The sequence below is a fragment of the Papilio xuthus genome, unplaced genomic scaffold (genome assembly GCF_000836235.2).
Source record: "Papilio xuthus unplaced genomic scaffold, Pxut_1.1 DF824992.1, whole genome shotgun sequence".
In the NCBI taxonomy this organism is placed as follows: domain Eukaryota; kingdom Metazoa; phylum Arthropoda; class Insecta; order Lepidoptera; family Papilionidae; genus Papilio; species Papilio xuthus.
Genome location: NW_013533657.1, coordinates 3,832,032 through 3,859,818, shown reverse-complemented (window position 1 = coordinate 3,859,818; position 27,787 = coordinate 3,832,032). Strand labels below are relative to the sequence as shown.

At 33.0% G+C, this 27,787-nt stretch overlaps 2 protein-coding genes across 2 annotated transcripts; both read left to right on the top strand.

Annotated features, from left to right (window-relative positions):
• Window positions 1-187: 187 nt before the first annotated feature.
• Ate1 (arginyltransferase 1) lies at window positions 188-5,123 on the top strand. The gene is made up of 9 exons (XM_013324270.1): window positions 188-399; window positions 532-658; window positions 1,185-1,429; window positions 2,539-2,610; window positions 2,746-2,817; window positions 2,893-3,080; window positions 3,186-3,347; window positions 3,793-3,974; window positions 4,169-5,123. The coding sequence occupies exons 1-9, from the start codon at window positions 309-311 to the stop codon at window positions 4,572-4,574; spliced, it is 1,545 nt and encodes a 514-aa protein (XP_013179724.1). The 5' UTR covers window positions 188-308; the 3' UTR covers window positions 4,575-5,123.
• Window positions 5,124-6,916: 1,793 nt separating this feature from the next.
• Window positions 6,917-27,405, top strand: LOC106126844 (uncharacterized transporter slc-17.2). Its single transcript, XM_013324725.1, has 9 exons — window positions 6,917-7,224; window positions 16,997-17,123; window positions 19,803-19,893; window positions 22,016-22,258; window positions 23,241-23,412; window positions 24,072-24,217; window positions 25,465-25,685; window positions 26,213-26,513; window positions 26,877-27,405. The coding sequence occupies exons 1-9, from the start codon at window positions 7,200-7,202 to the stop codon at window positions 27,069-27,071; spliced, it is 1,521 nt and encodes a 506-aa protein (XP_013180179.1). The 5' UTR covers window positions 6,917-7,199; the 3' UTR covers window positions 27,072-27,405.
• Window positions 27,406-27,787: the final 382 nt, after the last annotated feature.

The window sequence follows — 27,787 nt, the reverse complement described above, 5'->3', positions numbered from 1 at the left end:
AAACTATTTTATTTTATTTTATTTGAAAAGCATATTATTAAACATTGTAAGGTAATAATTAATGACTATTCAATTTAAGTGAAATAAAAAAATATCCGAAACAGTTATTTAATATGTCGATAACTATTCTTTTTCTGTAAAAAGGAACGTAATGACATCTGTCAATAAGACATATCTGACAGTTGACGTAAACCACTTGAAAAATAAATTAAAAAAACACTTTCTTTCTTTCAATTAACATTGCATTGTTTATAAAATACATTTTTTTCCCCTGAATAACATTGCATTCTGCTTTAATTAGTGTGAAAATGATGTCTGTTAGTATAATTGAGTATTACGCAGAACATGAACGATATAAGTGTGGTTATTGTAAGAAACCTGATACGAGTTACAGTCACGGTAATTTTTAACTTCTTATTTGAATAATTTATTTTCACATTTTTGTGTTAATTTAATTCCTACTCTTTTTAATTGTATTGATATACAAATATATGTAGTGCATACTGAATGTCTTCTTTGTGATTATTAAAGGTATTTGGGCGCACACAATGACAGTAAGTGATTACCAAGATTTAATAGACAGAGGCTGGAGGCGTTCTGGCAAATATTGTTACAAGCCTACATTAGATGTTACATGTTGCCCTTCATATACTATAAGGTTTGTATTTTTAAATGAGTTTGTATCTGAGAGAGCATGCTCCAAACAAAAATTAACATATTCCTTGTGTTTCTGTCCCTCAACTAAGTAATCAACGTCAATACTTTGTTTTAAATAACCTTATCATCAACCATGTTTCAATACTCATCTATATGTTGGCCGTGACTAAGACACTGATAAATTATTGCAACACTAGCTGTCGCCCTCAAATCCGTCCGCGCGGAATTTAAATATACTTAATTAACAGCCTATGTGTTCTTTCAGACTGTGTTCTACATCTATGCAAAATTTCAGGAAGATCTATGAAGCCATTCTGGGGCCACCTTCAAACAAACATCCATCTATCTATTCAACCATCCATTAAAACAATCATATTTATAATATTAGTAAGATTATTTTTTCCCATTGTTCCTTTTCATCTACACATCCACATTCTTTTAGCAAAACTAAATTCAATTAGATTTAAATATCTTTTCAATCCTTAGACCTTTAATTAATTTTTATCATTATAAAATATTTGTTTAAGATGCAAAGCACTTGATTTTAAATTGACTAAATCCCAGAAGAAAATCTTGAAGAGAATAAACAAGTTTCTGTCAGGTGAGGCTGAACAGGATAAAGATGACAGGAGAATGTCAACTAGTCAAAGCTATGAACAGATTGAGAATTTAGGGGAACAATTTGTAGCACCAAAACAAGATCCTCAAATGATAAATGTACATAATGTTACATTTTCTTCTGGTAGCAATGAACAGGATGATTCTGCTATAGGTAAGATCATTTATACAATTATTATTTCAATCTTCCCGTTAGTTAATCTAGTAGGCATATGTAGGAATTAATCAATATTTTCTTTGTACTTACAATGATATTTGATATCTTTCATTTTGATCCAAAAACAAAATTATGTAGACAAAGAAACAGCAAATTAGTAGAGCCAGCAACAAAAACATCTGTTGCATGAATTTGTTGGATTTGCCAGTGAAAATACAACCATACAGAAGACTGGCGTAAAATTGAAGTAATTCTGTATTTAGTCTGATGAGTGTGCATGCCATAGCGCAAATTTTGGTTCATTTCCCCTTCCCAGCATATTCTTATAAGAAATGGATTGAAAGGGGAAATGTTCTCTTAATTTATGACCAATTCTCTGTTGAAGAGTTTTTGATTTTAGCAAGAAGTACAGATTGTCTATGGTTAAGGTTTTTTCCCATATTGGTATATGTATTTGTAACCACCGAAGTGTGTTTGTTATCTTTCCTAGCACTATCTATAAGGAATAGGTACAAACAGGCATGTTAAATTATAGTAATCAGAAGTATATCTTTTTAAGGGTTATGTAATATGTGATCTGTCTATTTATCTTGAGAGTTATGATGTAAGACTGATAAATATGAAAGAAGATTTGGTCTAAAGTACAGTTATCTTTGTTATATAATCTTTAACTATAGTAACAAGTGGAGTAATGATCAAAAATTGACATTTTTGCATTTTTTTTAAATCCAATAATTGAAAGCCTCATAGATAATCTGTGATAAGTTGCCTCAAGGAGCTAAGATATATAATGTAATATAGATATAAAATGTAACAAACAATAATATGTTTTGAAAATGATCATTTTATAATAAAATCATAAAAGTACTATGAATTCTTAGTTTTCTATTTTTTAATATTCATATTTTTATTCTACCCGGCACTCCTTAAGAGAAAGGGTATTATTTGGATGTTCCAAAATAATTCAAATACTACTGGACCAATTAAAAAAAATCTTTTGACATATTTTTTTTAAAAATTCGTGTGGCCAATGGCGCGGAGCTATTAATAAATGAAAATGGAACCTGTTATTTTTCTTTTATTTTAACTATTTTTTTTCTTTATAGGTGATACATCACCAATTCCATACATGTGTGATGATGTACCAGAAACTTCGGGCGATTTCATGATGGAAAAAGGTATTTTTTGCTTTAATTTTTAGTTAGCAATGCAAATGTAGTGTCATTGTTTTTATGCAAATGAAAGTGGCTAATTCCTGTGTCCAAAAAAAAAAACAAAATATTATACATCATTACTATGTTTTCACTTTGTAGGTGAGACATCTTTGAAAAGTTTACAGACTGATTCTGTACCGGGAACTTCAACAGTTTTACCTGTAAAAAAAGGTAATGAAAAAATATTTGTCATTATTTTTTAGTGTAAAAATAATGATGAATTTAAACAATGATTAATGATTTTAGATATGGGTCCAGATCCTAACAAAGCGCCGTGCAAAAAAGCAAAGCTATTAAGACGCGAAAGAAGATTGCAAAAACTGAAAGACAAGGGCATCGACATTACAACATTGCCTGACATAAATAAAAATAAGGAAAAACAAATTGAGGATTTTATTAATGAACTGCCAGAAAATGTGAAACACAAACTTGAGGTGACAAAAAGTTAATAATTAATCCTTTATCTAATTGAAAATTTCTATTTCAAACTTTAACTTCTCAATTGAAATGTTTTGAATAATCTGTGGTTTTTATCGCAGATTAAATTAGTACGAACAACGCCACCTAGCGGCGAGTGGCTGGCATCAGCTAAACAGACTCACGAGTTATACGTCAAATATCAGATGAAAGTTCATGGAGATACACCGGATAAGTGCACTGAGCCCAAATTCAAGGAATTCCTAGTGCATAGTCCATTATTGGTAATTATTTTCTGCATACTGGCTTATTGCTTAAAGGATAATACTTGATCGCTTGACTATATTTTTATAACACAGAAAACTCATTTTTTTACATACACTACTCCTAGTTGTGGCGGAATAGAACAAAAAAAACTTAATAAGTAGCCTATGTGTTCTTCCTGGCTATGCCAAATTTCATCAAGATCCATGCAGTCATTCTGGAACCGTTGAATAGATATGTAATAAATAAAGATTTAATATTTTTACTATTAAAAGTGATATTTTCTTTACGAATCCGGATGATTTTCAATACTGTAGAATAAAATTGCCCAATATTGAACTCAAAAAGGACTTTCTTACCATTGCCTAGCCCTTTAGAATTCAAAATTGTACAATATTATTTTACAAATAAAAACAAATGAGACAAAGATGGTTATTAATAAAAATATATTTATTTACATTACAGGAGGAACATTCTGAAGTTGGACCTCCTTCAGGGTACGGTTCCTTCCACCAGCAGTACTGGTTAGACGGCAAGATGTTAGCCGTTGGAGTAATTGATATATTGCCCAAGTGTGTTTCATCTGTATATTTCTTTTATGATCCAGATTATATGCATTTAAATCTAGGAACATATGGAGCATTAAGGTAATCATTATTTTTTGATTAATCATTATTGCTTGTTATATACAGGATGTTTTTATTTAAACATGATATACAGCATGATTTTTATCAGAATTCTTTTTTCATGCTTGTGTTATCTTTGACTTTTTTAATATTGCTAAGTAAAAAGAAATCACCCCTTGTTATATAAATTTTATAGTTCAAGTTTTCTATTACAGGGAGATAGCATTTACAAGAAACCTACATACTCTATGTCCGGAGTTAAAGTATTATTATTTAGGGTTTTATATCCATTCGTGTTGTAAAATGAGGTACAAGGGTAACTTCCATCCTTCAGATTTACTCTGTCCGGAAACATTTAAATGGTTTCCCATAGAAAATTGTTTACCAAAATTAAATAGTTCTCCATATTCACGTTTGGATAACGACATTGATAGTGTTGATGAGAATTATCCAAAACAAGGCGATATAAATTTTATACCAATACATTACAAAGGTTCAGTATTAATGTACAAAGTTTATAAGAAAAAAGTATCAAAAAGTCGACGTAATAGCGAAGAGCTAGACGAATATTTAAGGTTAGTTGGCTCTAAAACTGCTAAAAACCTAGTTCTAGTTAGATAAAGTTATGCCTTAATTTTATTACTATTCCCACCAAACAAGGTATTGAATATTAGTGACGTACTTATGTACCTAGTCACCTTAGTAATAAGTCTTATTACCTAGACAAGACATTTAATTGCACTTCTTTACCAAATCGTCTTTAACCTTTAGAATTATCAATAAAATGCACTTATCCCCACTACCCATCCATTACTCATTGTAAATAGGGAAGGGTAGGGGATACAAATTTCTATTTGGCCATTTGGAATTGGAGGAACCATATGTCAAGCAATGGACAGACAAAAGCTGAAGATGATTACTCATATTTAAAAAAAACGAAGAGTTTCCTTATTTCGTTTAATGTTTTTTTTTTGTTATTTCGTAACTCCGCTTCTGGCTCATAATTCTTTTTATTCGAATGATAGTGTGTTTTATTCTTTATCTTTTACGTCTTCGGTACATCTCTTGCAAAAAGGCCCAATATTACGTGGGGCAATTAAATTCGAATATTAAAATTACTTGTATTGACTTTAAAAAAGAGCTTCGGTGGCTCAGGAGCCAAGCCCTTGACATGCAATCTGCAGGTTCTGGGTTCCAATCCCGCCATGTACCAATATGTCTTTCGATTACCGATTTGCATATGTACATTTATCCGACATTCTTACGGTGAAGGAAAACATCGTGATGCAACCTGGACATATCTAAGAAATTCAAAGATATGTGTGAAGTCAACCAACCCACACTTGGCCAGCGTGGTTGACTATGGCCTATTCACCCTTAACTTAGTGTAGCCTCCGAGCCCCTCGGTGGGGGCGTATAGTGAGCTGATGATGATGATGTATTGACTTTCATAGTATTGTAGTTTTCTTAATATCCTTTGAATTGTAATTTTTCCTAATAATTGTCAACAGACGTGCTTTGTTAAAATTAAAAAAAATTGCAGTCAAAATGTCGATAAGTTTTAATAATAATGTAAATGTTTGTGAGTCCTAGTGATGCGCTTAATATTAAATTTACTACTATTATGTCGTTTTTATTCATTCTTCCTTATTAATAAATCTGTTTAACAGAAAATTGTGTTTAAATGTTACCTAATCCTCAACATTATTAACTGTAGCTGTCGCCCGCGACTCCGTCCGCGCGTAAAATAACATAATTATTAACCTATGTGTTCTACCAGATTATGTTCTATATGTATGCCAAATTTCTTCAAAATCAGTTCTCTCGATCTGGAGTTATCTTCAAAGATTCATCTATCCATCCATACATCTAAACTTTCCCATTTATAATATTAGTAAGATACAAACAGTCGTAAAATATATGTTTCTTTCTTTTTTTTAATTTTATGAACTGGTAACATAGACCTTTAGGTCATATCTTATTTGGAAAATGTTCATTACTTTTTTCTGTCTCTCTCACTCTGACAAACCTGAGATTATATGTGTACAGACGTTTTTGCAGTAGAATCCCGCGGTTAATGATTTGTAGCTCGGAAGTATGTGGTACAAAAAATATCCGCTCGGTTGGACATCAAATAAAAACAATATCTCAGTTGTCTGGGTACGTGTTATTCTCACTATTCTGAAAAATCTAAATAATTCTGCAAGTATAATAAAGATGTTCCATTGTAAAGTGGAACGATATTGCGGTATTGTGTACCTAGTTGCTAAAGCAAATGAATTATTAAGATGTATTGTATAAACAAAGTATAAAGTCGTTATACAGTGAATAGGCAATTATTTAATTACGCGTAATGTTGCTTTGTTTCATTGTAAACAGATTCTCACATAAATTTGAACTATAAAATGTGTTATACAACCATAGAAAATATGGTATCTCAACCTCTAACTGCAGTTTAATGGTCACTAAGGGCAATCCTTAGTGTAGCAGTTTGGATCCAACTGCTAAATGAAATAAACAGAAAAATGTCAAATTCCATACATGGCGGCCATTACGTTTTAATTTTTTGTGTCACAAAATTACCAAACTCATGCGATACGACTTTACCGATTTTTGAGAAAATTTTTATGCATATTCAGCAGGTCTGAAAATCGGCTACTATCTATTTTTTAATTCCGCGCGGACGGAGTCGCGGGCAACAGATAGTACTTATGAAAAAAAAATTGTTTTGCCAAGAATATTTTGGAATTTACGAGTTTTGCGCCATGAATATGTTTACGGATTGTAACAAAGTAAAGTGCGCTAATTAAGTGCGGCTGTACTTATGGTAGATACTTAGATATCTGTGGGCCTAGCACGAATATTTCAGACAATCGCCATCGACAAAATTTGTGCAGCGCCTCTGTCGGGGGTAAAGTGTACCAAAAATCTCATACCAATTTTGACATAATTGACGATGACGATACGAAGACGACTGTCACATACATTCGTGCTAGGCCCCCTGATCACTTGACCTGCGTATGTGTGACATTGTTTATCGCGAATGTTGAGTGGACTAGGCTTTGACAGAAGTGGCACGCGAGTTAGCTACCGGCTAGGCTTTCATCGTGGAAAGCCACTGGCGCTGTCTACGGTAGTCGGAGGAAGGCAGGCGCGCGCGCAAGTCGCCTTACTTTTGGCGCAACCGTATAGAACCTTCGTGTACGTTCTTGTGATTTATGTGTATACTGCTATAATTCTATAATAATGAAACTCCACTTTAAAATATTCGGTAAGTTATTTTTATTTGTTTTTAAGAATTAGTCTTTATATTTTTGTTATTGTGTAGTGAAGGTAGTTTAAATAAATATCAGGCTTTTTAAATGTTTATTTTTGAATTAATATACGATACATTTAAAAATAAAGGCGTTGGATTTATTAATAAATGTGATAATAATTTACAAAGAAACGTGTAGTCTTTCGATTACTTATTGCTAATTTTTAGGGTTCCGTCCTTATAGGATCGCTTTGTTGTCCGTCCGTCTGTCAAGACCTTTTTTGTTTATTTAGTTATCTTGTTATATTCATTTCTTTTATAGAAAATTAATGGCGATCAGTTCTAAATGTACGACTTAGATTTTTTCAAAATTATTTGCGTGCCTATATACTTATGTACGCAACGCAATAAACAGAAATATTCAAATATCTAATTTTATTTCGCGTATATCGATATAAATCTAAATTAATAATACGTCTCTCTATATTTATTGTTTGTTTTTAATAATATTAATGATAATAACATGAGTAGTGTGTGAAAATGAATCCTAACCAATAACGCTAACTTAAGTACAAACTTGATGCAGTTTAAAAAAAAAACTACCGTTCAATGTATAAAATTGGCAAACCTGTTTGAAACTTGTAGTAATCTTTAATATGGAATTAATATTTTTTTACAACTTATAACAAAATCCTTTATAACTTAACATTAACTCTAACATCAAATAATATAAAAAGCAAGATTCAACTAAATCATTTAACATAGTTTTATGTAATAACATCGGTTTAGAATAATCTTTTGTTATTTAATTACTTTTATTACTAGCTTTCCGCGCGTAATTACTGAAAAAAGTAATATGTAGCCTATGTGTTCTTCCAGGCTATGATCTGTGCTAAATTTCAGCGAGATTCATGCAGCCGTTCTGGAGATACATACTAACAAACATCCATCCATACATCCAAACATTCGCATTTATAATAGTAGATAAGAAGAGTTTAAAACTATGGGGCCGCTAATATTTTTGCTGGGAATATTAACCGGATATACCTACCATTGTATTAAACTTTTTATGTTATATCTACAAAAAATTACTTAACATTAACATAATTTGTACTTAGTGTTTTTTTGTAAAGACAGAAGGATTAGAGTCTTCAATGTAAAATATTAAATCCGACTTATTTCAAAGCCAGAGATGTTAACTATGTGTTTGCTGACAGCCAATCAATATAAATTACGATTATTTACAAAAAATACTTCTAAATATTTAGTGAAGGTTTCTAAAAATTAGTTTTATTATTTCTTTCTACTTATCGAACATTAAATAGGCACAAGTTAAAACTCGTACAAAACCAATATCTTTCCTTTGTTTATAAAAGTTATATATTTTTGGGACCTTTCGTGTCAATGACTCCATTCAAGTTATTCTTAACGTTGCCCGACTGCCTTCTGTATAGTGAAAAAAATTAGGGACGAAGATTTTATGAATTTCGAGGTTTCTATGTAACTACTTAATAGCACGTTTTCCCAGCGGAAACTGTAGTATAATAAAATTTGCCATAGTCTGCAAGAACATATAGGCTGATGATAATTTTTTTTAATTTCGCGCAGATTCAGTAGCGGGCGACAGCTATCCCAATAGCAAATGTGAAGATTTAAAACCCGTTAGAATAGACTTAGTTGATTTAAATGTTTCTACTTCCGAAAAAAGTGTAGAAAAACATATTACCATCTCTGTTATTCAAAGCGAGTGAGTGATATAGCTATACGCATGTTTAAATACATATATTTCGTCAGTGGAAACCTGCAGTAATATTTTTAGGTTAGGGCATCCACCTCAATTATTACATCTTGTAAACTTTAAACATTATCTTATCAAATGATAGATTTTGCTAATAAAATAACCAATTTAAAATTTCTACATTGTAACTATTATTATATTATAATTAATCGCATAACTGTTAGTTTTATGTTGAATGTTATTTTAAATGAAAAATTATAGGTAGACTAGCTGTCGCCCACGACTCCACCAGGGCGTACTTAAAAAAAAACAACTTGTTAATAGTAATAGTCTATGGTATGTATTCTTCCAGACCATGTTCTACATATATGCCAAATTTCAGCGAGATCCACGCAGCCGGTCTAAAGATACCTTCTTTGTCTAACAAACATTCATCCATATATTCAAACATTCGCATTTATAATGTTGGTATGATTTAACAATCTTTTAAATACAAGGGGACGTAAACCACAACATGGAATTATTCTCGATTAATTAAGTGTTGAAAGTCACTTTGAAATGCCAGTTTGAATTGTTTGTTTAGTTCTGAAACTTAACTACAGCTAATAAAATCTAAATAACATTAATTATCTTAAGTATTTTATTCATGGTCACACACAAAACATGGCAACACATAGATGTATCCATAATGACTACAATAATACTGCGTAGGTAACAGAAGATGACAATTTAATAGTGATTAATTTAAAATTGTACACACCTAGAGAATTATTAAATAAATACATAATTCATTAAAGCTGCAGATAGTCATCATCAGTTCACTATAGGTCCCCACCGAGGTGCTCGGAGCCTACCCTAAGTTAAGGGTGATTAGGCCATAGTCAACCACGCTGGACAAGTGCGGGTTGGTTGACTTCACAAACATATTTGAATTTCTTCTCAGATATGTGCAGGATGCATCACGATGTTTTCCTTCACCGTAATAACGTCGGATAACTGTTCATATGTAAATCGGTAATCGAAAAACACATTGGTACATGGCGGGATCCGAACCCAGGACCTGTAGACTGCAAGTCAAGTGCTTGACCCCTGAGCCACCGACGCTCTCGATAAAGTATTAAAATAAAATTATTTTGTTTTCTTCATAGCGTTTTCTTTATAGCACGATTTATCATTGTTATAAGTTTACAAGTATAACTTTTTATTGTCTTCACCGATTCAAGTAGCTAAGTATTATTTCCTTACAAATATTGAACCATCACGAGTGGTCTGTGGAAAATGTTTGTTATTTTGGTGTAATCGACCGAAGTCGACAATCGAAACAAGCTATTTTTTCCTGTTAATCGAAGGGTTCGGCTTAAAAAAAGACGGAAAATGTAAGATTAACTGGAAAGCGCACAATTGTAGATATGTTTATTATTACCGTTATCCTTTGCTTTTTTAATAAGTGCTAGCTGTCGCCCGTGACTCCGTCCGTGTGGAATGTGAAAAACTTAATTAGTTCCCGGCAATTTTTCTCACCTTCCCTAAATCTCAACGAACATTTCAAGACCAAGATAAAATAAATCCGTTGAGCCGTTCTCGAGTTTTAGCGAGACTAACGAGCAGCAATTGATTTTTATATATATGTACTCGTATGTGCATGTTATTGAATTATAATTCGCCAATTTTTATCATCCAAATAAATACAAAATCTTGAATGATCTTTTAGTATCAAAATTACAATAAAAATCATGTCAAAGCATTTTCCCGTTCGCCATGAATTGACCTTTAAACAAAATGTATTCAATATTCCGGCCTTGAGATATAACTAGTAGAATTCAAACATATCAAGATGTGGAATTTGGCTGTCACTTATAAAATCTTCATAACATTATCTTATACAGATCGATTTGATACGTAATCGTGCAACTGCCGAAATATTATTGTTGCTATTTCAATTTTTATAAGTACAATGAAAGGGATGACGCTATGTTTTTTTTATAGTAGATAAATTTCTTTATCACTTGAAAGAGTTCCTTGTTTTCATGTCTTGCGAGGTTTTATATGTGTGTTCTTTCTTTAAAAGTAGGTTTTTTTGGTTACTCTATGTTTTTTATACTATTATTGTACTTTATCACAATTTAACAATTGCGTTTTGCTAAGGTATTTGTCATAATGTGTTCACATCACCACAACAAATTAATTTGACATGGTATTTGCAATCGGATGGACACATTGTATAACGAGTACTACGAGCCCTTATTTTGATTAAACATTAACATAAAAATCATTATAAGAACACATTTTTTTAATAATACTCGTTAAACTTTATTACGTTCGTAGTTTTAGACATTATTAATTAGAATTCTTTGGTGCGAATGACGTGCTTTCGTTACAAAGTCAAGTGTCAAAATGATTAGTGAGGGGACATAAACGTCGACATTTTAGTAAGGCTAATGTTGCGCCAGTACAGCGGCATGGTGTCGGATTTTCTTCTTAATAGTAGTAACGTAACGTATTGACAGAATTTTGGAATGACATATTTTTATTTAAATATTTCGTCGATTTAAATACACGGTGATAAATCCATTGTTTAACAAAATATCAATAACATGGAGAGGAAAAAAGTGTCATTATGCAAATAAATTCGCAAAATTCCAAGGAATGAGGCTAACCTCAACGAATTAATAACGTCAAACGAAACGACCGAATACTTATCGGGGTCGCAGAAGTAAAATGATTTTCCTTATCAAATATGACAAGAAAAAGGGGATTTTATTTACTTATCCATAACATATATTTTTAGAGAATTATAATTTATTTGCTTGCTTTTATATATCAGTTTTATTCGACTTTCAAACGATTTTTAAAAATGTCGGAAATTCTTTTCCAACATATTCTGTTCTTAATTTATTTTCCTTAATAATAAGTAAAAAAAAAATAATATAAAAGTAACAGAAACTTTTGCATATTATAAAGTGGCAAGTGAACAAGAGGCTAACTGAATTCGCCGAAATAACGAAGCGACCGCTGCCCATAGACATCTGTAATGTAGATGTGTTGCCTTCCTTTAATGAACGGAGGAGGGGACACAGAAAGAGGATAATTTACCTTTCTTTATATCCTCGCTTCCGCCACATCCATCATTTCCATCATTTTAGAACTAATGGTAAAACAATCTATTTTGTATAGACTTTTTACTCTGTGGCATTAATTTTGGTTAGGGTACAGTTCTTCTATACATACTTAAGTGCTGTATTACGATTTCCAGTAGGAAAAATAATATCGAACTATCGACGCGGAACTATATTAGTATCAAATTTATCACGTGATATAACAAGATATCTAGACATTACAAATAACTAGGCGGAATTAACGTTGCAATTTAGATGTTTGAAATAAGTTCTATTGACAATACTCCAAGGTGGACTTGTGTTTATGGAAAGACAATGATACCAACATTGAAAATTACTATCATATTGAAGAACTATATAAGATTGTTGTCAATATCTCACTCACTTTTTTTGGCAATCATAAAAAATTTATTGAACATAACTTTCATTGTTTTCTGAATTTATGTTTAGGAGGATATTTTTTCTACACCTTTTTTATATATTTTTCTACATATTGCCTGTTTTGTTTGACCATAACTTTATTTCCTCATTCGGTACTTTATAATTGTACTCGTAAAATATATATGAATGAACGATCTTTCAACATATATTAAAACGTATTTCCATACAAGTGTAATTATGAATTGAATTTTGAAGTGGGCCTCACCGTTAGTGCATTTAATTAGTTCCTTATAAGAATCGCGTTCGAAATCTGTCAGGTAATTGATAAGTACATTGGCGCCGACGGGATGAGGTACCTTGACTTTTAAGAGACAGGACCTGCCAAGCACGGGGAGTGCGAAGACTTTACAGATTTACAGATACAAGATACATTTTGACATAAAAATTAAGAATATGGCTACTTTTATAGTCGTTTTGACATTGTATAGGTCCATAAAGTCGTTTCAATCTTACTAATATTATAAATGCGATTGTTTAGATGGATGGATGGATGTTTGTTAGAAGGTATCTCCGGAAGGACTGCATGGGTCTCCCTGAAATTTGACATAGTCTGAAAGAACACAAAGGCTACTTATTAAGGTTGTTTTTAATTCCGCGCGGACGGAGTCGCGCGCGAAAGCATGTTTTGATATTTAATATGCGCACCTGTGATTATCATATTTACTTCACTAGCAGCACAAATGTATTTATTTGTTATAACGGCGGATTGCCTAATCCGTTTCCCTATAATCGAAGGTTATGTATGGCTTGTGGTGTTGGTGAGCGGTGGTGAGCGTGGTCGCGACGGCGCCGGCGCCCGATCAGTTCGCATTCTTCACTTTCACCGGACACCGCCGCCATGAAACGTGTAAACACCGTTATGCAAATATCCGACGTCTCGCGCTTGAATTAGGATGCTCTTAGTTAATTATCAATTACTAGTTGTCGCCCGCGACTCCGTCCGCGAAGAATTATAAAAAAAATAGTAGCCTATTTGCTCTTCATATGTTCTATGCTAAATTTTAGCGAAATCTCTTTGGCTGTTCTGGATATACCTGCTACCAATCGGTCAGTAGCCGATGCAAGAAAAAATGGCCATATTAAAAAGTACACGAGTTTTTTTTTTCAATGAAGACTCAAACAATTCTTAGAACAGAGTCAATTAATAGAATATGGTATGTTTTTACCTCTTTGCAACTGCAATAAACATACGATTCAAATGTCAAACCTTGTTGCTAAGAAAGGGCAAATAAACATCTTTACATTGCTCATTTACTCTGATGGGTGCAAATTAGTTTGAATTCCAAGGACAGAAATAACCTTTGCAAGTATTAAAAATACTAGCTGTCGCCCGCGACTCCGTCCGCGCGGAATTAAAGAACTTAACAAGTAGCCTATGTGTTCTTTCAGACTATGTTCTATATGTGTGCCAAATTTCATCAAAATCAGTTAAGCCATTACGAAGATACCTTCGAACAAACGTCCATCCATTCATCTAAACTTTTGCATTTTGTCAGAACTTTATTCAACCTTAAATTATGGGTATTTTTTACAATCTTCGTTATGAATTCATTTATTTTTCTAAATTTATCTAATTACATAGTTATAAAAATTACCAAAAACTAATTAAAATTAACAATTGTGAAAAGGTTTCACTAAACATTTCTCATTTTATTATAATTTGTTTGGATCGTATTTCCATATAAGTTTGATTTACGTAATCATTGCGTTATTTAATTATGTATCAGTATTACGATACAAAGTTTTCTTATAATAATCCTATTCTTAGTACGTATTAATAAACATCATTTTATATAAAGAACAATAATGTATTTCAAATTGCATTCTGTAATGCAAAATACCGTAGCAACATATCACGGACAGGTTAATTTAGACTCCATTATTGAGCTATGTAGGTAGTAGTTAAATAGAGTGAACGTAGGAACACAATCGCAGTAAATGCCCCCACTGACAATGTCTTTGTTGAGCCAGATAAACACACTTATTAATGAAAATTAGCGACATTTATTAAATAATAAGATACAATGAATGAAACAATACATACATAAACATATTAGACAAACGATATACACAATTTTTTGTTATATTTTTTATAAGAGAAGAGGGCAAACAAAAGGCGAGAACACCGAGGTGGTCAACGAAACCCATGGACATCCGCAACATCAGTTGCGGGCTATTATAATCTTACTAATGTTGTAAATGTGAATGTTTAGATGGATGGATGTTTGTTTGAAGGTATGTCCAGAACAGCTGCATGGGTCTCGCTGAAATTTGGCATAGATGTAGGACATAGTTTGGAAGAACATATAGGCTACAAAAAATGTTTTTTGGAGTCGCGGGCTACAGCTAGATACTTATAGTATGAGGTGACAAATAAGCCACCTGATATCTTAAAGAGCGAAGTGACTTGTTCATAGATGTATGCAATAGGTAATAGCGACTTTGAATATTCTACGTAATAATTTTAATGCAAAAATTATTCAGGTATTTGCGCTTTCTGGAATCTACTAAGTGCAATTGTTATGATATTTCAGATCAGTCAGTACTCAGAAGGGTCTGAATTATGTTTAAAATCGTATTACAGCCTAAAAATAAAAAAAAATAAGTTATTAAAGTGATATAATTTAAGTATTAATTATTCCATGTTTATAAGGCGTCAGCTCATATATGCTCCCAAAGGGATTCTTTTGCCAATCCTAAATTAAGAAGAGATTTTTAATTTTGTTTTTATTTATCTGGAAAATTCAAAACAAAACTTGTAAAGAAACACTTAAATTACACTCCGATTGCGTTATGCAATATTTTGGTCACGGCCACTAGATGTTACGTTCTGCGCACGCTATAACATAGCCATCTACGATATTTAAAAAAAAAGCATACTTGTATTCACATAACAAACATTAAACAGCAAATACAGTTAAAGGATTTTTTTCTCTTTATGTTATCATAAATCATAATCTTATCGATTTTGTTAATTATCAATGTGTTTAATTGTTAAGTTCGTATTATCCTATTCAGTCGATTGTAACGAGTCAGAATATATCTATGAAGGCAAACTTCCTGCAACAATGCAGTAAAGCGTAAAAAACATGCAAATAATACGAGTATGGTCTTAGAACGCTCGGATTAGTATTTGTCTCAGAAAAATATACATTAATATTACTTAATTATTCTTAAATAGTTCACCATGAGCTCGCTATAAGTCCCCACCGAGGAGCTCGGAGCCTACCCTAAGTTAGGGGGCCATAGTCAACCACGCTGGCCCAGTGCGTGTTCGTTTACTTTACACATATTTTTGAATTTATTTTCAGATATATGCAGGTTGCATCACGATGTTTTCCTTCACCGTAAGAAAATCGGATAAATGTACATATGTAGATCGAAAATCGAAAAACACATTGGTACATAGCGGGATTCGAACCCAGGACCTGCAGATTGCAAGTCAAGTGCTTAAACCCATAAGCCACCGACGGTCTTTCTTTAGGTGGTTAATAGATGTTAAAAGATAGGGAAAGTATGCTAAAAAGGAAGACAAATTTAAGCCAATGAAACAGTTCAGGTAGAGGTTATTACTAAGTCGCGGCGTGATTGTTTCAAAGACTTTTAACGTAACCTTCCACAATAATTGGAATGTGAGAAGGGAAATCAATATTAAAATTCTAATTTATTTGTTCCGTTTGTTCAAATTAGTATGATTAAACTGTTCAACTTATTACTTATTAGTATTAGTATAGATTTCTCTCATATCAAAGCGATATTTGGACTGACAGAACTAGTCCGTGCGTTTGATCTGTCGATCATCAGCTTTCCCTTTCGTGTCGGTTAATACGTTTAATTACGCGGCTCGTCTCGTATCTGGAGTAAGAGTGCAATGATCTCGAATTAAAGCCGTCAATGTCGCGATATTGACATTGTTTCGAAAGTTTCCATTCCAAGAAAATACTTTCAGATATTTGTCGAGGTCGTTCACTAGGACGTTAACAAAATAGTTTTATGTTTATTTTTGTATTTGTAATCATAACCAGTGATTTTTCTTCCCTCGTTTTTTTCGACTTTTGTTAGTGTATGATAAATTTATTTACATTTTTTTATATCATAAGGTAGCAAACGAGCGAGCGGCCACCTGAAATCACTGAAATAGCGAAGTGACCGTTTCCCATAGACATACGCAATTGCATATGCGTTGTCTACCTTTGATCGACGGAAGAGAGAAGGCACAGAAAGAAAATATTTTCCTTCCTATGCATCCTCTCGTCCGGAAAGTCCACTTCCAGTTACCATCCTTTCCTTATAAGAAAAAATGGAGGGAAGGGAAAGAGGACAAAATTAGTCCTCTGGGACGCACACTCAACAGACTGTATGCGGAATTGCTTCCACTTGACGCCTGTCTTCTGTGTGGTTGTGGTATTTCACCGGGCGACCCGGGCGAATTCGTGGGAAGATGTTAAAGCGGGCTCTACCACTGTTAAATGTATATGTGTTTCTGTTGCAGATGTGGTACCGGCGCGGTTCAGCGTGGCGATTATGCTGTTCTTTGCCTGCTGGGTCAATTACATGATGAGGGTCAACATGAGTGTGAACATCATCGCCATGGTGCCGGATGACGCTAAAACTACGTCGTAAGTGCTTTGTAATTTTAGTACTATAGTTGAATGTTGCTTGAGACACGCCTCCATATTGAAGCTTCACACAGTTTAGTTCATATAATAATAAAACATACTTTAACATAATATGGGTATTAAGTTGTTTGTTTTTATCATAAAAAGTTTCGCTGTTGCAATTAACGCAGAGTTATGTCTTAATTCGAAATGATTTTGCTAATTAACTAATTGGCAATTATTTTCAAATCATCAAATAATTATAAAGAAAAATAAAAGGCAGGACGTTCACAAATAAGGAAATATTTATCAAACAGCGCCACTTCAAAGAATCAACAATTTGCAAGGTTAGCTGGATTGCAATCTCGTAAGTTTATTAAACATAGTCTATTGCAAAATACGACAGCTTTGTGACACAAACGATATCGACGGACAGAAAAAAACAAGTTAAATTATATTATATTCAATATTTGAATCAAAAAAATTATCACATCATTGTCGCATTTATAATCAGACTGGCTGTTGCCCGCAAATTCGACCGTGCGAAAATAAAAACACAATAAGTAGCCTATGTGTTCTTCCAGACTATGTTCTACGTCTATGCCAAATTCTTAACATTCGCATTTATAATATTAGTAAGAAGTGATAAGATAAGACAAAGAAATAAACAATGTAAGTATTAAAAACTTACAAATGAGTTGTTGATTTCGTTCGTAAGTACCAATGCAAGTTTTCATTTTAAAGAGTTTTAGTTGTACATTGTAAAACTAAAACTCCTTAAAATGAAAATTCTATAACTTTTCCATTTTGTGACTGGTTTATACATTGTTTATCAAATTAATAGTCATTAATGATATCACTATAATTAACCACGATGGAACCGAAGGAGCGTGAACATTTTGCTACGTTAGGTTTTCCCTTGAAAACGATGTAAGCAACAAACACGTTCTAACGAAGATGCCCCTTCGGAGGCCTTAAGGAGTGGCGATCATAAAAAAATTTAATGCTTTTTGTCCGACGAAATTTAGCCTGATGTTTTTTTTTATTAATAGATTGTTGCAAATTTGCACTGTGTTGTTCTAGCTACTGTTTTTTTTTTAAATATGTGATCGGAATCGTTTACATATTTAGCTTTTTAATATGTTCATTGAGGTTGGATGAAATTTTGTTATTAAACAACAGGCATCCATATTTCATTATGTACAATTATGTTTATTTAATTTGAAATTGATTTAAATATCAATTTATAAGTGACATTGAAAATTAATTAAGTTGTTAATCTACTTTTAATTGTACCTCATTAATATAATAATAAAGAAAAAATATTGATGACCTATTGTTTATACAATGTTTTTAATCTACAAAAAAAGTTTGACGAAGTTCAAATTTTCTGCAAAAGATATCTATAGTAAGTATAATAGTTGACAGCTAGTAACAGTATCGTCCAATCTTTAGGGTAGCTCTTCTGAAACTCCGAGCAAAATACAATTATAGGTATCGTAAAAGAATACGGGGTGGGACATACTCTTATACATTTTCTTCCGTCTTTTTAGTACAAAAAGGTCCTTTTATATCGGTGGGGAGGGGCTCTTCGAATGAATGAATGCTTCATACATACACCGCGACCCGAAAGGAGGCGATATAATGTCAGTTTCTCTCCTAGATAGGAAGCATACCCATTGAACCCCTCTGTTCCTTCCACGCATGGTGGCGAGACCACGGGCACGCTTGCGCTATAGTCCGCGAAAGTTACTCTGCCTTTAGTAGGTCTACTTATCCTTGTTACATGGTAACTATGATTCATCACAGAGCTTGAACCTTGTAATATCAAAGTTTGTAAACAAATATTAACATAACGAGTTAGTGTCGTTTTTGCGTGTGTCTGTCGAGTGAAGGGTGTAGAATAACGGTACAGGTCACTTCGGTACAGCCGCTGCGTCATTGCTATGAAGGTCTACGTGTAATGACGGAAGGCGTCAGAGGTTAAGTCGTCAAAAGTTATACCCTCAATTATTTACTAGGAAATAATATAGCAAAATAAAGTTATTTGATGAAATGTTAGAATAACGCCATGGCCTTGTCAAGGCATTTTAGTCGAGAATTACTTTTGCTGATGTTCTTTTGTTTTTAACCGTGATTTCCACTAATTAAAAACTTTTATTTGGAAAACACATTGTTAACTATCTCAGCTTGATCGTGTGCGAAGGTAGTTGGTCGGTTTAGAAACACGAAGCGTGGTTGTAAGCGGAGCCGGGTAAAGCAACACGCCACGCGCTTCATTGAATTCACATCTCCAACACAAGATTCCGACGTACGGACTTGTTTCATACATTTTCTATTAATATGTCATAATTTTATTTTACTTACAGTAGGTTTCTGAGACCAAAATTCCCGTTTAAAACATATTGTTATCTCAGTTTTGACAGGGATGACGATTACTTTTAATATACTTTTTTGTCTCAGAAACCACCGGTAAGTACGGAGAGTGAATCACAGATACAGAAAATCATACTTTGACAGAAATTAAAGAGCATAAGAGCCTTTATATTTATAAACATTAGAATGTTTTATGTAAATTTTCCAGCTAACATTTAATCACATTAAAAATACAACGTAATAATTTTCCTCTAACTTTATCAGACATTAGGTGGTAATAGTATAGCATTAGTGGGACTATTGTATTGTTGTTATTGTTCGCAGAGTGAAAAGCGAATGCGAGGCCATCGCCAACAACGACAGCGCAGCAAACAACGTCACCACAACACTGATCACGAAACATCATCTGCGACAGGTAAAACATTATATTATGTTCTAGTTATCGACGACTCATTTAACATCGAACGCGGAATTACGTAGAGAAACGTCAAATTCCATACATGGCGACCATGATGTTTTTCACTTTTTAAAATTACATAAAATAAAAAAAATATTTATCTTAAAAGAGTTTAGGGAACATACCCATACAACGTGACCAATTTTATTTAGTTTTTTTTAAGACTGCATGCATACTTAAATTACTAGTGAATTATGAATTATGATAAAGAACAACTAATGAATACATGACAAAAACCCGAGCCACCCCCTCGCTCCTGTGACTGACCGTAGTATTTTAAAGACTTCGCTCCCCCCCCCCCCTAAACGGGTTACATAGTATGGGTACGCTCCCTTATCTGCGTCTGTAACATAAAATAATTTCAAGCTGCGCCAATAACAATTTCATTATTTCAAAACGCATTGCGACCTGAATTCATAAGTGTAACGACTTTAACAATGGCGATCTGTGTCGATAATATTTGCGACAATTTCATGTACTCGGTATACCGTGCTTTCCACTGCCGTAACACCTGCCGCAAAAATATATTCATCTCTCTCATTACCTGTGAAAAATTAGAGATAGCGGTAATGTTTTGTACAAGTATTATAACAGTGGAAATACACGGTTATTGACACACTTTGTGATGAAATATGTATATCTCATATTTTACATATTCCGATTTAACCAAATAATTTCTCTAAGTTCATTTGCCTTTTTATAATTTTTTTATTGATTTCGTTTTAGGTTCGTAAGAAATGCTTAGTTAATTTACTGGAATTTATGACGTATTTGAATCTAATCTGAGTAAAGTAAATTTTATTGCTTTTTCAAAAGTTTCTACTTCCCTTAATTTAATAACCATAGGGAAAATTATGACACATAAAACACTAACCTAAAAGTTTTCTAAAAAAGTATTTTCCCGCTTTAATCCAACGTTAAAGAAAATCTTTTAATCAGGTACCACAAAGGAAATAACTCCTAGTTTTAATTAAAATGTTAGAGATAACACGGAGAACAATTTAATATATTTTTTTACATTTTAACATTGACTTAATCTGAAGGTTGTTGTTCGCACGTGGTAACCTTTATCAATATTTTTTTGGCTCGCGATAGTCAAGATCAAATAAATTGTCAAATATTCAATTGTTGAGTGAATCGTGACGTCACAACTCTATGTTATAGACTTTAGTATTCAAATATAAGATAAGATAATCATTGCAAATACACCGATAGCCACACTTGATGTCAGATGAGATGATATAAACATTATTTGATAAGTTGATTCGACTTCCTTATCAAAGATTACTAACTTGTGACACGCTTATTTCGTTTTACGAATAATAAAAATATATACTTCCTTGTTATTATTACATGTAAACATACATACATACTTTTAGACATTACTAGCTGTCGCCAGCGACTACGTCCGTGTGCATATATAGATAAGTTAAATAAAAAGCAGCTTCGAAAAAAAAAAAGGATAAATAGTATACTATGTCCGTCTCCTGGCTCTAAGCTACCTCCTCACCAATTTTCAGGCATATCGGTAAAGCCGTTCTTGAGTTATAAATAGTGTAACTAACACGACTTTCTATTATACTATATATATATAAATTAGTTAGAATCCTTTCGCGCGAATGGCGCGCTTTCATTACAAAGTGAAGTGGCAGAATGATTAGTGAGGGGACATAAACGTCGAATTTTAGTAAAACTAGTGTTGTGCCAGTACACCGGCACAGTGTCGGATTTTCTTCCTAAAAATAAGTACATACATACAATAACATTTAAATAAACACTGAGTGTAACAATTTATTTTCTAGGTTATGGCTCGGGCGCTTATTCAAATTATGTAATTTTTAATATTAAACGCAAACATCGCGTGCTTATAGCTTGATTATCATTTATGTATTATGCAACGAATTAATTTAGAAAAAGTCCTTAATAAATGAGTATATTTTAATGCCGATTTGAATGTCATTTTCCTTTGTTTAAAAGGGGGGTATACAAGTAGTGTAAAAAGCAAATAATGAGAAAATCCAACCACTGAACAAACTGCAATTTTGTCCTGATTTTAACAGTAAAAACTTTATATTTCCAGCCTGATGGTGTGGTTACATTCAACTGGACAGCGCAACAACAGGCGTATGTACTATCGGGTTACTTCTGGGGATACGCGATCACTTCACTAGTTGGGGGCACAGCGGCCGAGCTGTGGGGTCCTCGTAACGTGGTCTTCATTACTATGCTGATCAGCGCGGTCCTGACCACCCTGTCTCCACAGGCCGCGAGGTTACATTATATGGTCCTAGTTGGAGCTCGCTTTATCATCGGTTTATCAGCTGTAAGTATATTTCCCTCGTTTTTATATTACAGTTTATTATTTTACACTGTAGTTTCATAAATAACTAGCGACAGCCCGCGACTCCGTCCGAGCAGAATAAAAATTAAATTATTTGCCTATGTATTCTTCGAGACTATATTCTATATGTATGTCAAATTTTATCGAGATTCGTTTAGTCGTTCTGGAGATATCTTTAAATATCCATTCATCCTTTCATTCATCCATCTAAACATTCGCATTTATAATATTAGTAGGATATTTATACAGTTGTTTAATATAACATTTTGTAGTTTTAGATATTTATTTTAGTAAAGCGCCTGTCGGTAATGAGTCTGTGTTTTCAATAGCCTCAAGAGCCATACGTTCGTAGGTCAACAATGTTTGTACAGTCAGAACGAGCTCCGTTGTAAGCAACAACGGTGCAGTTTGCAGTTAACAATAACTAGGCCATATACAACTGTTGATAACAAAACAAACTACGTTTCGCAAAAGGCAATTTATATTAAAATACTTTTACAGACAACAGTTTTAAATGTCACGTCGGTTGGTTGATACATTTACACAAATGATAAGATAAATAGGTTTAAGTTTATATTCTTCTCGTAGTTTATGCGTAGAATTAAATTTAATCTATTTAAAAACACTACTGATTTTATAACTTTACAGTTTACAACATGCTTTTATTGTCGTTATAAAGTTTTATTTAGAAAAAGATATTCTCAATTCAAATTCGTTAAACTCCATGTTGAAAGTTAAATGGCGGAATTTAATTTACAAACTGCTGAAATTGTTTCAATAAATTAGAGAATATCAGGTTAGGGCTGCCAATCTTTAGTAACTTTAGTCCTCAAACTGATGGCCAAAAAACACCATCTAGTGACATTTTACTGTACTTCTATCTCACAAAACTAATTGTCTGAAGTCAAGGCTTTTGAGTCCCTGCCTTTAGCTTAAAATATAATATTTGATTATTTATTTACAGGGCTTCCTGTTCCCTGCTCTACACGCCCTGGTAGCCCACTGGGCGCCGCCGGCGGAGAAGGGCAAGTTTGTAAGTGCCCTGCTCGGCGGGGCCATCGGCACTGTCGTCACCTGGTCCCTCACAGGGCCCGTTATTGAGAACTTTGGTTGGGACTTCGCTTTCTATATACCCGGTGAGTTTTACTTTAATTCTCGAGAGAAGAAAATAACAATATCTGAAGATAATTAAAAATTAAGCTTTTAAAGTAATATAAAATTATTTCTTATATTTACGCGAATTAAATACTTTAAGGTATTTATGTTAATTTTGCTTTTGTAAGATTAAGTTTTTAAAGCGTATATTGGAGCAATTATAAAAAAATAAAAAGACGGTAGTTCGCCAGAAATTATATGACATTTGGACCGTCTAAAATATTTTCTATTTCACTTTTGCTTACAAATTGGTGAATTCGTTGAAAACGAATATTTATAAAATCTATTTGTATTCTTATAACAAAGTCTAATAGTTTAGGTGTTAGGTTCACGCTTAGGAAGCTAATTAGGTATCACAAAAAGTGCGTGGACTTTCTTTCGTATTTAAATTCAATACGGTATGTATTCAATAGTTTTCTAAATTGCTTTATTTACGCCTTATTTTTAGATTTTGTATAACGGAGAAAATACGATATTATAATTTACGTATTCTCTTTAGTTCAATACTATATATTTTTTTAATTTCGCACAAGTATTTTAAAAGCACTTCATAATTCTTCTTGGAATTCTAACTAAAAGGTCAATGTTTTTCTGATATAAAGTCCGATGTTATACTGACATCTTTTGTGTTTATTTCTAGGTTTTATAGCGACGCTGTGGTGCGCTCTTTGGTGGTTCCTCGTGTACGACTCCCCGGTGCAACATCCTCGTATCTCAGACAAGGAGAAGCAGTACATTCTTGAAGCGATCGGCGACAAAGTCAATCAAAGTACTAAGGATACCAGGGTAAGACTGTTGTTTAGTTCTTACGAATTACTATAATAACAGGGCCCTCTTATTACGGCTCTTAGAACACTCGAGGGCCTCAGTTAGTATAAGATGCCTGTGTGTTTATGTTAAAATTGAAAAAATCAATCACGTTTAGAAATTTTAGTATGGCTTCTATATTACTTACCGTGGGTCTCTGAGACTCAAAATCTCCGTTTAAAATATGATACTCTGTTTTCTGAAAGATAATAACAGAGATGACGATATGTTTTATACAGAGATATTGTTCTCAGAAACCAATGATTATTGATATACAGTTCCTGTAATAAAAAAAGTGATTCCAATTCACGTTAAACTGGTTAAAGTAATAAATATGGACAGTTGATATAATAATAGTACTGAGGCATTTAATAATGAATACTTGTAGTGAACAGAATATGTATGAAATTTCTGGTTGAATATATAATTGGTTTTAATTATAAAATAGAAGAAATAGAATTATAAAATAGAAAAGAGGTTAGCTGTAAGGGAACTCTTTTAGAGTTAAGTTCAACTGTACATCATTGTATTTCTATGTAATGTTACACTATGTACTTTAAACTGTGTACAAAGCTCAAATAAATAAAAATAAACAAATAGAATTATCGTCATAGTTTGTGAGATAGTATTTACAATTATTTGATTATAAAAACCATACATATAAATTTATACGACACTATCCTTTTGTTTATTGCTTTATACTACTCTTAGTATAGTATTTATTCGTGGTAGTGTTTGACGACAATGTATTTATAAATAAAAAAAACAAGGCAGGACAGTATCAGGTAGACGCGGCGTTTAGTAATGCGCGTTAACCTTTAACAGTTTTTTTGTGAATTGCATAAAATTACGTATATATTACAGTTATTTTCTAATAGTTTTTTTAATTATCTAGATTTTTCTTAATATTTCATAAGTACGATTCCCGTCATAGCATTAATTTCATCTTTCTTTCTAGGGTAGTGTATAATTATGTCAGTCGTTTGCTCAACTAACCGTTGGTGGCTGACACCAAAATCTCTAAATAAAACTTAGTCATAATTTAAAACATCGTCTTCCCTTCACTATCTTTGACAAAACAGTGATAACAATATGTTTAAAAAAAGGATTTTGGTCTCAGAAACCCGCGGTAACAGGACGGTAATGTTTTTTTTATTATATGTTGTAGTTTTTGAAAATTAACTATTGCTCGTTTTCTGTATTAAAAAATTAACTTTTATCTATAGATAGTGCCGCCTTTCAAGAGTATACTGACATCGTTTCCATTCCTTGCGATGGTGGTGCTGCACTACGGCAACAACTGGGGCCTGTACTTTGTGATGACCGCCGCGCCCAAGTTCGTGTCGAGTGCGCTCGGCTTCAACCTTACGTCGACGGGCACGCTCTCCTCGCTGCCATATCTAGCTAGGATGATATTCTCGTTGATCTTTGGTGCTATTGGTGACAGGTGTGTAAAGTTATTGTTATAATAGTTTCTGTTAATAACAATTCAGTTAAAAACTGTTACTATATGACAAACTAGCTGTCGCCCGCGTTTCCGTCCGCGTGGAATTAAGAAAAATCATTATTAGTAACCTTTGTGTTCTTCTAGACTATGTTCTATATGTATGCCAAATTTCATCGAGGTCCGTTCAGCCGTTCTGGAGATACCTTCAAACAAACATCCATTCATCAATCTAAAGATTTACATGTATAATATTACTAAGATAAGATAGAGACAGAATGAAAATATTGACACCGCTCTTTATTTAAATTAGGCAATTTAGTCTGATCCAAAGAGGAGGAGGTCTTGTAGTGACTTTTAGTGAATTTTGACGGCTTTCTTTTAAAACTATCAATTACTTAAAGCTATTATTATTTCCGCTAAGGGAAGTTTTATAAGTCCAAATAAATTTTAGAAGTAGATTCTATAGAACTCTTGTAGAAAAAGTATCCGAGATAATTCTGTTCTATAATTTCATCTTTTTTTTTCAGAATTGTCAAAAAAAATGTAGTATCAACAACATTTATGAGGAAGTTCTTCTGTCTATTCTCTCACGTGTTACCTGGTCTTCTGCTGATCGCTCTCGGGTACACTGGATGCGCTCCTATCCTCTCAGTCGCATTGATCACATTCTCCATGGGCTCAAATGGTGCTGCGACTCTCACAAACCTCGTCAACCATCAAGATCTGGCACCGAACTTCGCTGGCACACTCTACGGTATTGCGAATGGTATCGGAAACACTGCAGGATTCGTCACACCTTTGGTCACCGCGCACTTTACTAAGAATGGAGTAAGTAGAGTTTCTAGTTTGATTAAACGTTTGAGTCTCGCGCATGTTGATTGGATGAAAGGAATTGGATTGAACAGGCATTAGTAGAGTTGACATGCCGAACTAGATTGATGATATCTATACTAAAAAAAATTTTTAAATGAGCTAATTTAACATAATCGAAGGCTAGATTTTTCGCTAGAAGCAAAGAAGACTAAAGTTTCAGGCTTTTGATATAAACATGGTAACCACAGATAACAATTTAAAATCGTCTTCGAGGAACACAACTACTATTTTTTGTATTTTTTTTAGATTTCGCTGTATGCCATGTCATTTTAAGCCACATTTTCACTAGTAACACAAATGCATTTTTTTTTGTTACAGAATGGTTTCGCGGAATGGCGGCCTGTATTCTTCACTGGTGCATCTCTATACATCGCATCAGCGGTATACTTCATTCTATTTGGCACCGGCGTTACTCAGCAATGGAACTACATCGCGCCTGCAGAAGAAGAAGAAGACAAAAGACCAAGCGCAAACTCAACAGATACCACAGTCACTATTCCTGTTAAGACATAAACGTATTTCTAAGCTATCGTTTAACACTTTCAGTGCCACGATTTTTATGTATTAACACGTTCTATACTATGTCTTTTGTATCAACGTGAATTTGCCAGGATGTGGTATTGAACGTGTTAACGAACTATTGAATATTCTTTACTATCCGTGAGTTTTCAACAACTGTAAACCATGTTTTCTCTATTGTTTTCAATGAAAATGAAAAGGACGGCTATATTTTTGTACAGTTGTTAAAGCAGAGGAAATCCAAGGTATTAGTTTGCGTTTTTTGTAACGACAAAACAAATACACGTACAAAATATATAATTGCTAGTTTTTTAATGTATACAATTTTAGTTTTTTATTTTTTTTTAATTTAAAAGTTATGTTATTTTAATAATAATATTATATCTGATTAAATATCTAGTGAGATTGTAAACTGAATGAAGATTAGAAATGAACAATTTTTCTTTCATTTAAGATAAAAAAATTAATGTTATTCATTTAGCCTAGTATTTTTTTAAAATTTTTACACGGTTTTAATAAAAATGTTTCGGCCAGTGGTATTCCTGTTTGTTGACATTTGTAAAGATAATTCATACTCAGCCAAATTCTTGCTTCGCTAAAGGTAAAACGACCCTTAAGTGCATCCAAAAAGTACAGTTAGACACAGTTTAGTTAAACACGTGTTTTTAACCCTTTGACCGCCGCGCCGGTAATTGATATTATGGTCAACA

What these genes read in the sequence shown, in the direction of transcription:
- LOC106126844 (XM_013324725.1), top strand. Translation starts at nt 7,200, where the DNA reads ATGAAACTCCACTTTAAAATATTCG. An exon ending in ACTCCACTTTAAAATATTCG is followed by an intron (nt 7,225 to 16,996) that starts GTAAGTTATTTT and finishes TTTCTGTTGCAG; the next exon opens with ATGTGGTACCGGCGCGGTTC. An exon ending in CTTCGCTTTCTATATACCCG is followed by an intron (nt 23,413 to 24,071) that starts GTGAGTTTTACT and finishes GTTTATTTCTAG; the next exon opens with GTTTTATAGCGACGCTGTGG.
- Ate1 (XM_013324270.1), top strand. Translation starts at nt 309, where the DNA reads ATGATGTCTGTTAGTATAATTGAGTATTACGCAGAACATGAACGATAT. An exon ending in TGCCCTTCATATACTATAAG is followed by an intron (nt 659 to 1,184) that starts GTTTGTATTTTT and finishes TATTTGTTTAAG; the next exon opens with ATGCAAAGCACTTGATTTTA. An exon ending in ACAGGATGATTCTGCTATAG is followed by an intron (nt 1,430 to 2,538) that starts GTAAGATCATTT and finishes TTTTCTTTATAG; the next exon opens with GTGATACATCACCAATTCCA.